This window comes from Salvelinus sp. IW2-2015, linkage group LG7, assembly GCF_002910315.2.
Source record: "Salvelinus sp. IW2-2015 linkage group LG7, ASM291031v2, whole genome shotgun sequence".
Classification (NCBI taxonomy): Eukaryota; Metazoa; Chordata; class Actinopteri; order Salmoniformes; family Salmonidae; genus Salvelinus; species Salvelinus sp. IW2-2015.
In genome coordinates, this window is record NC_036847.1 from 17,102,525 (window position 1) to 17,116,232 (window position 13,708).

General features: G+C 43.5%; 1 protein-coding gene across 3 annotated transcripts in view; it reads right to left on the reverse strand.

Moving 5' to 3' along the window:
• pik3cd (phosphatidylinositol-4,5-bisphosphate 3-kinase, catalytic subunit delta) overlaps positions 1-13,708 on the reverse strand; it is a 48,512-nt gene that overhangs the window by 11,106 nt on the left and 23,698 nt on the right. For 2 of the 3 annotated variants that reach the window (XM_023991183.2, XM_023991181.2), the window contains exons 15-20: positions 11,139-11,238; positions 8,223-8,401; positions 7,848-7,957; positions 6,709-6,787; positions 4,736-4,903; positions 1,910-2,036 (exon numbers count right to left, since the gene is read on the reverse strand). In XM_023991183.2, the coding sequence (XP_023846951.1) occupies positions 1,910-2,036; positions 4,736-4,903; positions 6,709-6,787; positions 7,848-7,957; positions 8,223-8,401; positions 11,139-11,238 (763 nt within the window). The remainder of the gene's footprint in view (positions 1-1,909; positions 2,037-4,735; positions 4,904-6,708; positions 6,788-7,847; positions 7,958-8,222; positions 8,402-11,138; positions 11,239-13,708) is intronic. The other variant, XM_023991182.2, reaches the window with a different exon arrangement.

Consider the following 13,708-nt stretch of genomic DNA (forward strand, 5'->3'; position numbering starts at 1 on the left):
AAGGAATTTGATGTATAGCATTTACTTTTACTTTGTACTTTTACGCAAGTATGACGATTGAGTACTTTTTCTAACACTGTACTTAAGTACATTTAAAACCAGATACTTTGGGACTTTTACTCAAGTAGTATTTTACTGGGTAACTTTCACTTGGGTCATTTTCTGTTAAGGTATCTTTACTTTTACTCAAGTAMGACATTTTAGTACTTTTTCCACCACTGGTTTTGAATGATGACGTTCTGGRATGTCTGCCTCGTGATTGATTCCCTTTTCGAAGTTACTAAGAGAGTCTGCTGTCACTGCTGTTGCCTAGAGTTGTGTTTTCAAGACAATTAGCATTGCTGTGTGTAGTAAGACGTGTCACTTTGTGGTAAGAACTAACTACTACGCATATGTATCTATCCATCCAAAAGTATGTGGACACCCCTTCAAATGAGTGGATCTGGCTATTTCAGCCACACCCGTTGCAGACAGGTGTATAAAATCAAGCACACAGCCATGCAATCTCCATAGACAAACATTGGCAGTAGAATGGCCTTACTGAAGAGCTCAGTGACTTTCAACGTGGCACCGTCATAGGATGCCACCTTTCCAACAAGTCTGTTTGTCTAATGTCTGCCCTGCTAGGGCTGCCCTGGTCAACTGTAAATGTTGTTATTGTGAAGTATAAACGTATAGGAACAACAATGGCTCAGCCGCAAAGTGGTAGGCTACACAAGCTCACAGAACGGGGCCGCCGAGTGCTGAAGCACTTAGCACGTAAAAATCGTCTGTCTTCGTTTGCAACACTCACTACAGAGTTCCAAACTTTCTCTGGAAGCAACGTCAGCACAAGAACTGTTCATCGGGAGCTTCATGAAATGGGTCTCCATGGCCGAGCAGCCGCACACAACCCTAAGATCACCACCCGAAATGCGAAGCGTCGGCTGGAGTGGTGTAAAGCTTGCCGCCATTGGACTTTGGAGCAGTGGAAATAGGTTCTCTGGAGTGATGAATCACGCGCTTCACCATCTGGCAGTCCGACGGACGAATCTGGGTTTAGCGGATGCCAGGAGAAGGCTACCTGGCCCAATGCATAGTGCCAACTGTAAAGTTTGGTGGAGGTGGAATAATGGTCTGGGGTTATTTTTCATGGTTCGGGCTAGGCCCCTTAGTTCATGTGAAGGGAAATCTTTATGCTACAGCATACAATGACATTATAGACGACTCTGTGCTTCCAACTTTGTGGCAACAGTTTGGGGATGTCCCTTTCATGTTTCAGCATGGCAATACCCCTGTACACAAAGCGAGGTCCATACAAAAATGTTTTTTCGAGATCAGTGTTTAACAACTTGACTGGCCTGCACAGAGCCCCGGACCTCAACCCCATCGAACACCTTTGGTACGAATTGGAAGTCCGACTGCGAGCCAGGCCTAATCGGCCAACATTAGTGCCCAACCTCACTAATGCTCGTGGCTGAATGGAAGCAAGTCCTCGCAGCAATGTTCCAACATGTAGTGGAAAGCCTTTCAAGAAGAGGTAGAGGCTGTTATAGCAGCAAAGGGGGMACCAACTCCATATTAATGCCCATGATTTTGGAATGAGATGTTTGACGAGCATGTGTCCATATACTTTTGTCATCCATCGATCCATCCACCTATCACATGTAGTAGAGTCAGTATCATAGTTTTTGAGAGGTCAAATGCGATTATTCTGACTCACTGGCATTTCCATTGTCTGTCTAAGAATAAGTGTTTATCGGTTTACTTTATGAATGATTAATTGTGTAAGATAAAAAAGCWAAACATTTTTGTTTCTTAGGTATAAACAATGAGTTATTTTCCTACTAGGAATACCCACTCTAATCAGACTTATACAAATTATCAAGAATATACACATTAAAAAAAAAAGAAATCCTGTGCATCTCACCTGCCCAGTCTCCTTGATCATGATATTGTCGTTGTGGCGATCTCCGATACCCAACACGTAAGTGGCTACACAGTAACCAGCACATGATAGTGTGAACTCCTCAATGGCCTGGTCAAGTTTATCCCTGCTGACAAAATAGATGAGAGAGAGGAGAGACCACATGGGATCAGTTTGCTTTCTCCGCACTTTCTTTTATCCCTTCCCTCCATTGAATGATATATTTCTTTACCTTTCTCTCTCTTTCTCTCACATTCCCAAGTCAAGTGGAAACAGTGGGGTACGCACGCACACACTTGCCCCTCTCTCTCTCTCAATATAGTTGAGGCATGAGGCAGGTTTTTCTCACAGCTCTATTAAATATTTGCAGAGAAGATTCGGAGGGTGACAGATGATTGACAGCCATGTTACACGGTCCTGTCTAGGCGTCTATTGGGTTCACTATGTTAAACTATTACAGCTATTCCCCATTCCATTCTAACCAAGAGGCTTTAACACTTTGCAGCTTCTGTGTGATGTGGAGCTGTTTTGCCAGCCCTTGCACTGCACCCACCCAACATTACTTATATAATGCCAATAGTTTATACATTATTTAAAGGTTTAGCTTGTCTGTCGAAACATTGGTTATTAGGTTATTAAATGACTGCATCTGAGCTCCTAGAGTGTACGGCTCTCCTTTTCTTTTTCAAGTGTTCTACTCCGCTAGCCAGCACCTCGCCTAAACAGGTGTGCGTTTCTTTCGCCTCCAGATTAATCTTGCAAAGCCAGAAATGTAATTTTTTTGTGTAATTGCATCAGATGCTCGATTAGCTTCTTGGGGGAAATGTATGAGAAAAGACACTAATGAGACTCCACCCCACTAAATGGAAACTGTGAGCCAAAGAATTGGGCCAAATGTCCCCTTGCCTTCCAAAATTCAAAAGATGAATACACCTGAATTCACCTGCAAAATCGTGATTTGTCTAAATGATAAGTGACAAACATCTGCGCACTGGAAAAAAAGTTCCTTGTTAGTKGTCGCYTCCCACAGTCTGTTGACAGACGCTACGATACCATCCTATGTTACGTACGTCTGTCCATGAGAGATTAGGATTGAGGTCCCACCAGTCAGCATCAAAGGCAACTGCAAAAACGCTCTCACAACTAGCCAGTATGATTGTCTTGGATTTAGATGTTTAAACAGCTAATAAGCTCAGAGCTGGTGCAATTCACCTCTAAGGTCAAATCATAGGTCCAGTTTAGCATGTTTGAGAGCTACCCTATCTGTAATTCGTTTTTTCTAAGATATACACTACCGGTCAAAAGTTTTAGAACACCGAATCATTCAAGGGTTTTTCTTTATTTTTACTATTTTCTACATTGTAGAATAATGAAACTATGAAATAACACATATGGAACCAAAAAAGTGTTAAACAAATCTAAATATATTTTATATTTGAGATTCTTCAAATAGCCACCCTTTGCCTTGATGACAGCTTTGCACACTCTTGGCATTCTCTCAACCAGCTTCACCTGGAATGCTTTTCCAACAGTCTTGAAGGAGTTCCCACATAGCCTGAGCACTTGTTGGCTGCTTTTCCTTCACTCTGCGGTCTAACTCATCCCAAACCATGTCAATTTGGTTGAGGTCGGGGGTTAGTGGAGGCCAGGTCATCTGATGCAGCACTCCATCACTATCCTTCTTGGTTAAATAGCCCTTACACAGCCTGGAGGTGTGTTGGGTCAATGATAGTCCCACTAAGCCCAAACCAGATTGGACGGCGTACCGTTGCAGAATGCTGTGGCAGCCATGCTTGTTAAGTGTGCCTTGAGTTGTAAATAAATCACAGACAGTGTCAACATCATAATACCTCCTCCATGCTTTATGGTGGGAAATACACATGCGGAGATCATCCGTTCACCCACACCGCGTCTCACAAAGACACGGCGGTTGGAACAAAAAATCTCCAATTTGGACTCCAGACCAAAGGACAAATTTCCACCGCTTGTGTTTCTTGGCTCAAGCAAGTCTCTTCTTCTTATTGGTGTCCTTAAGTAGTGGTTTCTTTGCAGCAATTGGACCATGAAGGCCTGATTCACACAGTCTCCTCTGAACAGTTGATGTTGTTATGTGTCTTATTAAAAATAAAGAAAAACCCTTGAATAAGTAGGTGTTCTAAAACTTTTGACCGGTAGTGTAGTTGAAGATATTTTCAGATTACACTAAATTTACCAAACATTAGGAAGACCTTCCTAATAAACCCCCCCCCCCCCTAAAAACTTCACCTTCACCTGGTCAGTCTATATAATGGAAATAGCAGGTGTTCCTAATGTTTTGTATACTCAGTGTATATATTTTGCCCTCAGAACAGCCTCAATTCATCGGGGCATGGACACTAACTGTTGAGTGTGAAAACCCCAGCAGCTTTGCAGTTCTTGACACAAACCGGTGCGCCTGGCACCTACTACCATACCCTGTTCAAAAGCACTTAAATATTTTGTCTTGCCCATTCACCCTCTGAATGGTACACAATTCATGTCTCAATTGTAGTAAGGCTTAAAAATCCTTCTTTAACCTGTCTCKTACCCTTCATTTACAATGATTAAAGTGGATTTAACAAGTGACATCAACAAGGGATCATAGCTTTCACCTGGATTCACCTGGTCAGTCTGTCATGAGAGCAGGTGTTCTTAATGTTTTGTATACACAGTGTATATTGAACAGATAGAGATAGTGGATAACAGTGGGAAAAGATAGAGAGAGGTTGTGTGAAAGGGCAGTAGGCTGGATACAAACCCATGCCGTCACTGTAGACATGACTGCTAGACCAGTGTCTCTGTCACACTTACTCTGGGTTCTTGGATTTAAGCCAGTTGAGCAGGGCGTCTTTGTTGAAGGCTGCAGTCGCGGCACTGTTGCTGTTGTTGCGCTGGATGTTGGCGATGGTGTCTGAGTTTTTCACCACCTCGATGAGGCCTGTCTTGTTCCCGGTGGAGAGGCAGCCGTAGGGGATCATCCTTACAGAGACAGTAGAAAAAGTTAATTCATAAAGCATTATAAGGCCTATTATATGCCCATAAAAATTAATAACGTATAACTGTATGCCCTCAGTACATTGTTACAAAACCATCATATCAATTTTCCCCGAACCTGTTCCCAGTATGTATGTAGGACCGTTTGACTGCAATGTCACCTACTGAATTCAAATCCAGGTTTCCTGCGCGCCACAAGCAAAACCCTAGGTATTAGCTTACGGGGCTAATGCAGGTCTTCAATGGGTCTCAAGCAAGGTTACTCATCCTGTAAGTGTGGTTCACTGAACCCAGCTCTGAACCCACAACTAGGTCCACTGCTAAGCAGGGGTTGGAACCAGTTCATGAAACAGAACCGAAAACAGAAAAATAATCCAGTTTTTCAAGGAACAGAATCAGAACCATGAAAGAAAGTGGTCTATACTGTTCTGGAACAGAACCGTTATTTTAAAAGGATGGGAACCGGTTAATAACGTTATTTTACATTACAGTATTTTTTTGCAGTCCCACAAAAAACGCAACAAAGCACCAATGCAAAGCCCTCCCCTCTGTCAATCAGAAACTTTTTCCAGTGTCTGCCTGCCAGCTGAAAATCTTTGCCAGTGTATGTGTGTACGCTACCTGCCCCTCACCCTCCGAAGCATAGCTGTAGTCTACTTACATTACAAGCATGATTCAGAAAATAGGGAGAGATTTTTTATTAGAGAAGAATGGATTAACTTTTTCAATGCTAGTTCGGGATACTATAATTATCACATTTCACATTGGCTTTATTTATTWAAAATMTTATTTTACCCCCTTTTCTCCCCAATTTTCGTGGTATCCAATCGCTAGTAATTACTATCTTGTCTCATCGCTAGAACTCCCGTACGGGCTCGGGAGAGACGAAGGTCGAAAGCCATGCGTCCTCCGAAGCACAACCCAACCAAGCCGCACTGCTTCTTAACACAGCGCGCCTCCAACCTGGAAGCCAGCRGCACCAATGTGTCGGAGGAAACAACGTGCACCTGGCCCCCTTGGTTAGCGCGCACTGCGCCCGGCCCGCCACAGGAGTCGCTGGAGCGCGATGAGACAAGGATATCCCTACCGGCCAAACCCTCCCTAACCCGGACGACGCTGGGCCAATTGTGCGTCGCCCCACGGACCTCCCGGTCGCGGCCGGCTGCGACAGAGCCTGGGCGCGAACCCAGAGACTATGGTGCTGCGATGCAGTGCCCTAGACCACTGCGCCACCCGGGAGGCCSCACATTGGCTTTATTAACTACAAAAAGGTAAGATGTGTTTTTAATTCTGGTACCGCTCTGCACACACAAGCTAGCTAGCTKCAACGATAAGCCAACTCTGAAGTCATTAAAAGTTCCTGCATAGAAGCCACTCCTCTGTAGGAATAATTCTGTGGCCCTAATTTAGATAATGCATGTTATCACAAGATGACCAGTGCTTCAAGCCAAGCCGCCTCCTCCACTCACTCTCGCTTGTCTTTCCATCACAAATGTAAAGAATTCACTGAGCTTTCCCGCTCCATAGCACGCTTTTCTATCCACAAAGTAATTTAATGTCGAGCTAAATGTTAAAAAAAAGAAAAATAATAATATATATATATATAAAAGTATTTTAGAGGTTTAAAAAGGAACAGAAAGGAATGATAAAGAACAGTACTTTTTTTTGCTTCGAACCAGTTTAGAACTTTATTTTGCAGGTTGGAACAGTGAAATGGAACAAAAAAAGAATGGTTCTGTTCAGAACGAAACGATTGGAAAATGGTTCCAAACCCTGCTGCTAACACATACCTTAGATCTAGTCCCTCTTTCTTCCAAAGGATTTCCATCAGCTGGATCATTTGGAGGGTCAACATGTCTTGTCGGAGATCTGAAAGGATAGAGGTTATGTCAGGCTAAAGGTACATTTATATCCAACCGAAATGGGATGAAAATCCCAGATGCAGACTCCACAGAATTTTCTCCAGGTGGCCAGACTGTCAATTTAGGCCAGTATGATTAATGCTCTTGATGGCATGCAAAATTAGCATGATAAAAGGTCGGTCTGAAGATAAATAGTTCCTAACTTTAATTTACAAGTAACAGTACCTAATATTCCCGCATTGGACCAAATTATTAATCTATGAACAAGTGTTTATTRGTTGCATCTTTTCTAATAACCGCATGGCCATAAATTAGGTAAATACAGTAGTAAAAGGGTATAACTTCTAACAGAATAACTTGAATTTCTTGAAGGGATCTTCTTTTTGGAGTTGTTCAGAAAATAAAGAAATAAACATAGTAGCTTGGGGATACACACAGTAGACCTAGCTACTAGGCTGACTGGATGACGATAGCACAACATAAAAAAGCAAACTTAAAAAATAGTGCTACTCTCCACCGGTGTCTCTGATCTTAGATGAGGAAGATATCTGATATACTTTATGGAGCATCGGGCTGTGCGTAGCCTATGCTACAGACATTGGCTAGCAGATAGGCAGCTAATTAACCTAGCTAGCTACATTGACGGAACTTGGAGATAATCTGGAGGGTCCGGGGTGAGTCTCTTTAGCTCTCCAGTTCTATGGAATTGCCCATGAAGCCAGTAGTGGTTCTTCTCCAGCCTCGACATTAGTCCCGACGCCCCTGGTTCTCTCAATCTGGATACTGCTTGCATCCTGCATCTCCATGGATACCACCAAGGATGCACTTCAGATGCGCAAACAAAGCTACCAAACAGCACTTAAACAGTGCTAAAAGTGTGTCCATTAGTTGACTAACACACTCCCACGAAGAGGACAGTACATATAATATGACAATAGTTAAGGCGACATACAGAACCAACACCACCGATCACCATTACAGTGCCCCCCCAAAAATGCAAATAAAAAATATAACCTAAAAAAATGATGTATATCATGTGGACCAAGGATGTTATTTGGGTTTCTCACCATCTCCGTTCTTGAAGATTATGCCCACAGCGTCCCCCTGCACCCATTGGTTCTTGTACATGAGCCACAGGGGCTTCATCTTGGAGTCCATGAACTTGCATCTGTCCGCACTGCAACATAAAGCAAATTTGTTGACACTGGGAGAAGACTTCTCCCTATATAATATKATTTTACCCATTTGTAGAAAAAATAAATAAACATAGTAATTTCTAACACATAATTAATTAAAAGATACTGAATGTGGCTATCAGTGCCCTTAAAACATGGAGGTGCATGATGCTTCCGTGTGTGTGTGCATTCCTGGGTGTCTGTCTGTTTGCATCTTTGTGTGCGTCTGTGTGTGCGTGCCTGCATCTGTGTGTGTCAGGTACCCACCAAATCTCTGAGAGCATGATGCTGGGATTGAGCGGGGACAGCAGGTATGAGAGGGCCTCCATGTAGGCCTCCTGTTTGATACACAGCTTCATGTCGTCTGTCATCTGCTGGCGTGACGTCTTCTGCCAGCCCGACTTCACAAAGTCATTCAGAGCCTTCATCTTGTTCAGAGCCTCGTTCTGCACAGAGAGAAGAGGAGGAGGGAGTATTGATAAAGTTTTGGGATAGTACAGTCGTGGCCAAAAGTTTTGAGAATGACACAAATATTAATTTTCACAATGTCTGCTGCCTCAGTTGGTATGATGGCAATTTGCATATACTCCAGAGTGATCAGATGAATTGCAATTAATTACAAAGTCCCTCTTTGCCATGCAAATGAACTGAATATCAACTAAAAATAATTCACTGCATTTCAGCCCTGCCAAAAAGGACCAGCTGACATCATGTCAGTGATTCTCTCGTTAACACAGGTGTGAGTGTTGACGAGGACAAGGCTGGAGATCACTCTGTCATGCTGATTGAGTTCGGATAACAAACTGGAAGCTTCAAAAGGAGGGTGGTGCTTGGAATCATTGTTCTTCCTCTGTCAAACATGGTTACCTGCAAGGAAACACGTGCCGTCATCATTGCTTTGCACAAAAAGGGCTTCACAGGCAGGATTATTGCTGCCAGTAAGATTGCACCTAAATCAACCATTTATCGGATCATCAAGAACTTCAAGGAGAGCGGTTTAATTGTTATGAAGAAGCTTCAGGGCACCCAAGAAAGTCCGCAAGCTCCAGGACCGTCTCCTAAAGTTGATTCAGCTGCGGGATCGGGGCACCACCAGTACAGAGCTTGCTCGAGAATGGCAGCAGGCAGGTGTTGAGTGCATCTGCACGCACAGTGAAGCGAAGACTTTTGGAGGATGGCCTGGTGTCAAGAAAGGGCAGCAAAGAAGCCACTTCTCTCCAGGAAAAACATCAGGGACATACTGATATTCTGCAAAAGGTACAGGGATTGGACTGCTGAGACTGTGGTAAAGTCATTTTCTCTGATGAATCCCCTTTCCGATTGTTTGGGGGATCCGGAAAAAAAGCTTGTCCGGAGAAGACAAGGTGAGCGCTACCATCAGTTCTGTGTCATGCCAACAGTAAAGCATCCTGAGACCATTCATGTGTGGGGTTGCTTCTCAGCCAAGGGAGTGGGCTCACTCACAATTTTGCACAAGAACACAGCCATGAATAAAGATTGGTACCAACACATCCTCCGAGAGCAACTTCTCCCAACCCATCCAGGAACAGTTTGGTGACGAACAATGCCTTTTCCAGCATGACGGGAGCACCTTGCCATAAGGCAAGGATAACTAAGTGGCTCGGAGAACAAAACTTCGATATTGTGGTCCATGGCAGGAAAACCCCAGACCTTAATCCCATTGAGAACTGTGTGGTCAATCCTCAAGAGACGGGTGGAAAAAAAAAGAAAAAAAATTTCTTACAAACTCCAAGCATTGATTATGCAGAATGGGATGCCATCAGTCAGGATGTGGCCCAGAAGTTAATTCACAGCATGCCAGGGCGGATTGCAGAGGTCTTGAGAAAAAAAAGAGTCAACACTGCAAATATTGACTCTTTGCATCAAACTCATGTAATTGTCAATAAAAGCCTTTGACACTTATGAAATGCTTGTAATTATACTTCAGTATTCCATAGTAACATCTGACAAAAATATCTAAAGGCACTGAAGCAGTAAACTTTGTGGAAATTAATATTTGTGTCATTCTCAAAACTTGCTAACCACATCATTCTTTGTGTTCTGGGCTCAAAACTGTATTGTTTAATTTTTGCACCTACTAGTTGGTCATTTCAAATGGGAAGAAACCCAGTAGGGGAGACCGGGCAATTGTAACATCTTGACTTTCTCCAAACATAAACAAGCTAGAGATGAAACTCACACAGTACATGCCCATTTAGGTTAATGCTCTGCTRGAAAAGTTTCAGCAAAATATCTCACTATTTGCACATTTCATGAGCAAATGTTTGTTTTTTAGGGGTGAATGTAGTTTTTTAGGTGTGAATGTAGTTTTTTCCACCGGTTGTATTGTTCTTATACTGTCCTGAGCATTAATGTCCAAGAATTCAAACTAGCAACATTTTCATCACTATATGTTGGCTAAACATTGGCATGATTGACATCTGTCACTATTGTTGTCTATTGCTAGGCACATGAGGTTTTGTCATGGCTGCTGGGTTGGGAGTAATTGTAACACAGTGTTAAAATGATCTGGAGCCAAGCAGCAATATTATGAAAAAAATCATATTTTAATTTTAAGGTTGTATGAATTATACATCAACTATACAATTACTAACTTTAAATAGCCTTGGTGTCCTGTACAGTGCCAAATAAGTTGTAAACAGATATATTCTGGACACCATCAGACATTTCAGATGTTTTGAGAGCTACCGAATGGCCATGTAAATGTTGGTTACGTACATAGAAATACTTATATTTGTTGCAAAATTATTACATACAGTAGGTCTATAATATGATAATTCATAAACATTAATTTTATACAAGTTAAGTGCATTTATTTTGTTTATTTTTTAGGTGTTACATTTGACCCCACCTACTGTCACAATTGCCCTTGGCACGGCGGCAAATGTAACATCCGGACTTTTCAGATTAAAATCAATATTGTGATCAGACCTTCTTACATAGATCTATAAATGGTATGAATGATTAGCAGACAGATGTACGTTTCTCATATAAAAACATTAGTGGCCTAGTTCGAGTGGTCTCTGAGCAATAAAGTCAAATACAAAACATGTTACAATTGCCCCCAGTCTCCCCTAGTCCTCTACACATGCTATTTCTAAGGAATCTGGCCATTGTACATGTCTAAGAATTAACAAGTATATAGTCTCGAGGTGTGCTCACCTGTTTCCATAAGCTCTTGATGTGATAGATGTTGCCCCTGCAGTAAGCCTCTAAAATCAGGCCGAAACGCAGACTGACCGAGGATACGTGCATTTCTGACCTGGAGTGAGGACAAAGGCTTCTGTCACAACTTCTACCAACACCACCTTAGTGTTCAATTCATATACAGAGTTATAGTGCTTGTTCCACACGTGTGCCCACAGCCAGGTGCGCACACACATGAATAAGTAAGCTTACAATAAGTAGGTAAGCAAGCATACTATATAAAGGGTAAATTCCAATACTATATTTACAATGTGCATGGATACTGGAGTGATGGAGGTAGATATGTATAGGGGTAAGGTAACTAGGCAACAGGATATAAGATAAACAGAGTAGCAGCAGCTTGTACGTGAGTGGGTGTGCATAAATGTATGTGCATATTATGTGTGAGTGAGCAGTGTGAGTGTGTTTGTGTGTGTAGAGCCCTGTGAGTGTGCATAGAGATGTAAATAAAAGGTCAATAAAGATACAATGTTAACTCAGATAGCTAACAAAATAGCTACACAGACTATTTATCAGTCTTATTGCTTGGGGATAGAAGCTGTTGAAGAGCATGTTGGTGTCAGACTTGATGCACCGGTACTGCTTGCCATGCGGAAGCAGAYAAAATAGTCTATAGCTTGGGTGGTCGGAGTCTACCGATTTTCCGGGCCTTCCTTCCACACCGCCTGATATAGATGTCCTGGATGGCAGGGAGCTCGGCCCCAGTGATGTACTGGGCTGTCCACATCACCCTCTGTAGCGCCATGGGATCGAGGGTGGTACTATTGCCATACCAGGCAGTGATGCAGCCAGTCAAGATGCTCTCAATGGTACAGCTGTATAACTTTTTGAGGATTTGAGGGACCCATGACAAACTTTTTCAACCTCCTGAAGGGGAAGAACCGCTGTCGCTCTTTCTTCACGATGTGCATGTGTGAGGACCATTTTAAGTCTTTAGTGATTTGGACACCGAGGAACTTGAAGTTCTCGACCTGTTCCACTGCAGCCTCGTTAATGTGGATGGGAGCGTGCTCGCCCCTTCGTTTCCTGTAGTCCACGATCAGCTCCTTGGTCTTACTGACGTTGAGGGAGAGGTTGTTGCTCTGGCACCACACTGCCAAGTCACTGAAATCCTCCCTGTAGGACTGCTGGTGATAAGGCCTAGCATCGTCATGCTGTCAGCCAACTTGATGATGGTGTTGGAGTCGGGCGTGGTCACACAGTCGTGGGTGAACAGGGAGTACAGGAGGGCACTAAGCACACACCCCTGTGGGGCTCCAGTGTTGAGGGTCAGCATGGCGGAGGTAATGTTGCCACCCTCACCACCTGGGGTCAGCCCYTCAGAAAGTCCAGGATCTAGTTGCAGAGGGATGTGTTCAGATCCAGAGTCCTCCTTAGCTTGGTGACGAGCTTGGAGGGGGCAATCTCCTGTTGAATGCTGAGCTGTAGTCAATGAACAGCATTCTCACATAGGTATTCTTATCTAGGTGGGTGAGGGCAGTGTGGAGAGCAATTGAGATTGCATCATCTATGGATCTTTTGGGGCGGTATGCAAATTGGGGTGTCTGGGATGGTGAKGTTAATGTGTGCCATAACCAGCCATTCATGATTACAGAAGTGAATGCTATAGGGCTGTAGTCAATATGGCATGTTCTTGGGGACAGGAATGATGGTGGTCATCTTAAAACATGTGGAGATTACAGACTGGGACAATAAGAGGTTGAAAACTACTGTGAATATGCCTGCCAGCTATTCTGCGCATGCTCTGAGAACGCACCCTGCTTGCTATACAGTCGGGCCCCACGGCCTTGACATGATTAAAGACCTTTTTCACATCGGCCTCGGAGAGCGAGATCACCCAATCCTCTGGGTCTGTGACGACACTCCCACCTGGCACGATGTTGTTGTTATCATGTATAAATGCATTGAGTTCGTCTAGTAGAGAAGCATTGTTGGGCAGATCACGGTTGGGTTCTTTTGTAAACCGTAATGAACTGTAGCCCCTGTCACATTCGCAGGTGCCGAAGCCTGTGTAATATGATTCCAACTTACTCCTATAATGTCCTTTGCTCGTTAGATGACTCTGTGGAGGTCATTGTGGGACTTATCGTACTTGTTCCTGTCCTCGGCCGTAGCCTCATGGTTGTCTACTATAGCTCTGTGTGCGGTAGCCCTGTCTTTTAGTTTAGCGCCAACCTCAGTGCTAATCCAGGGCTTTTGATTGGGGAAGCAGCGAACCCTCACCGTGGGTACAACGTCGCCGATGCATTTTCTAATGAAGCCAGTGACGGAGGTGGTTAGCTCGTCAATGTTAACGGCGGAGTATCTAAACAAATTCCAATCAGCGCTAGCAAAGCAGTCCTGTAGCATAATCTGTGATTCTGGTGACCATTTCTCAACAGAGTGATTCACGGGTACTTCCTGTTTAAGTTTCTGCATGTAAACAGGAAGCAGGAGTACGGAGTTATGATCTGATTTGCCGAATGTCAGACGAGGGAGGGTCTTTAATGCTAGTGGCGTTGGAGACGTGTTCATGGAAGTTGGGC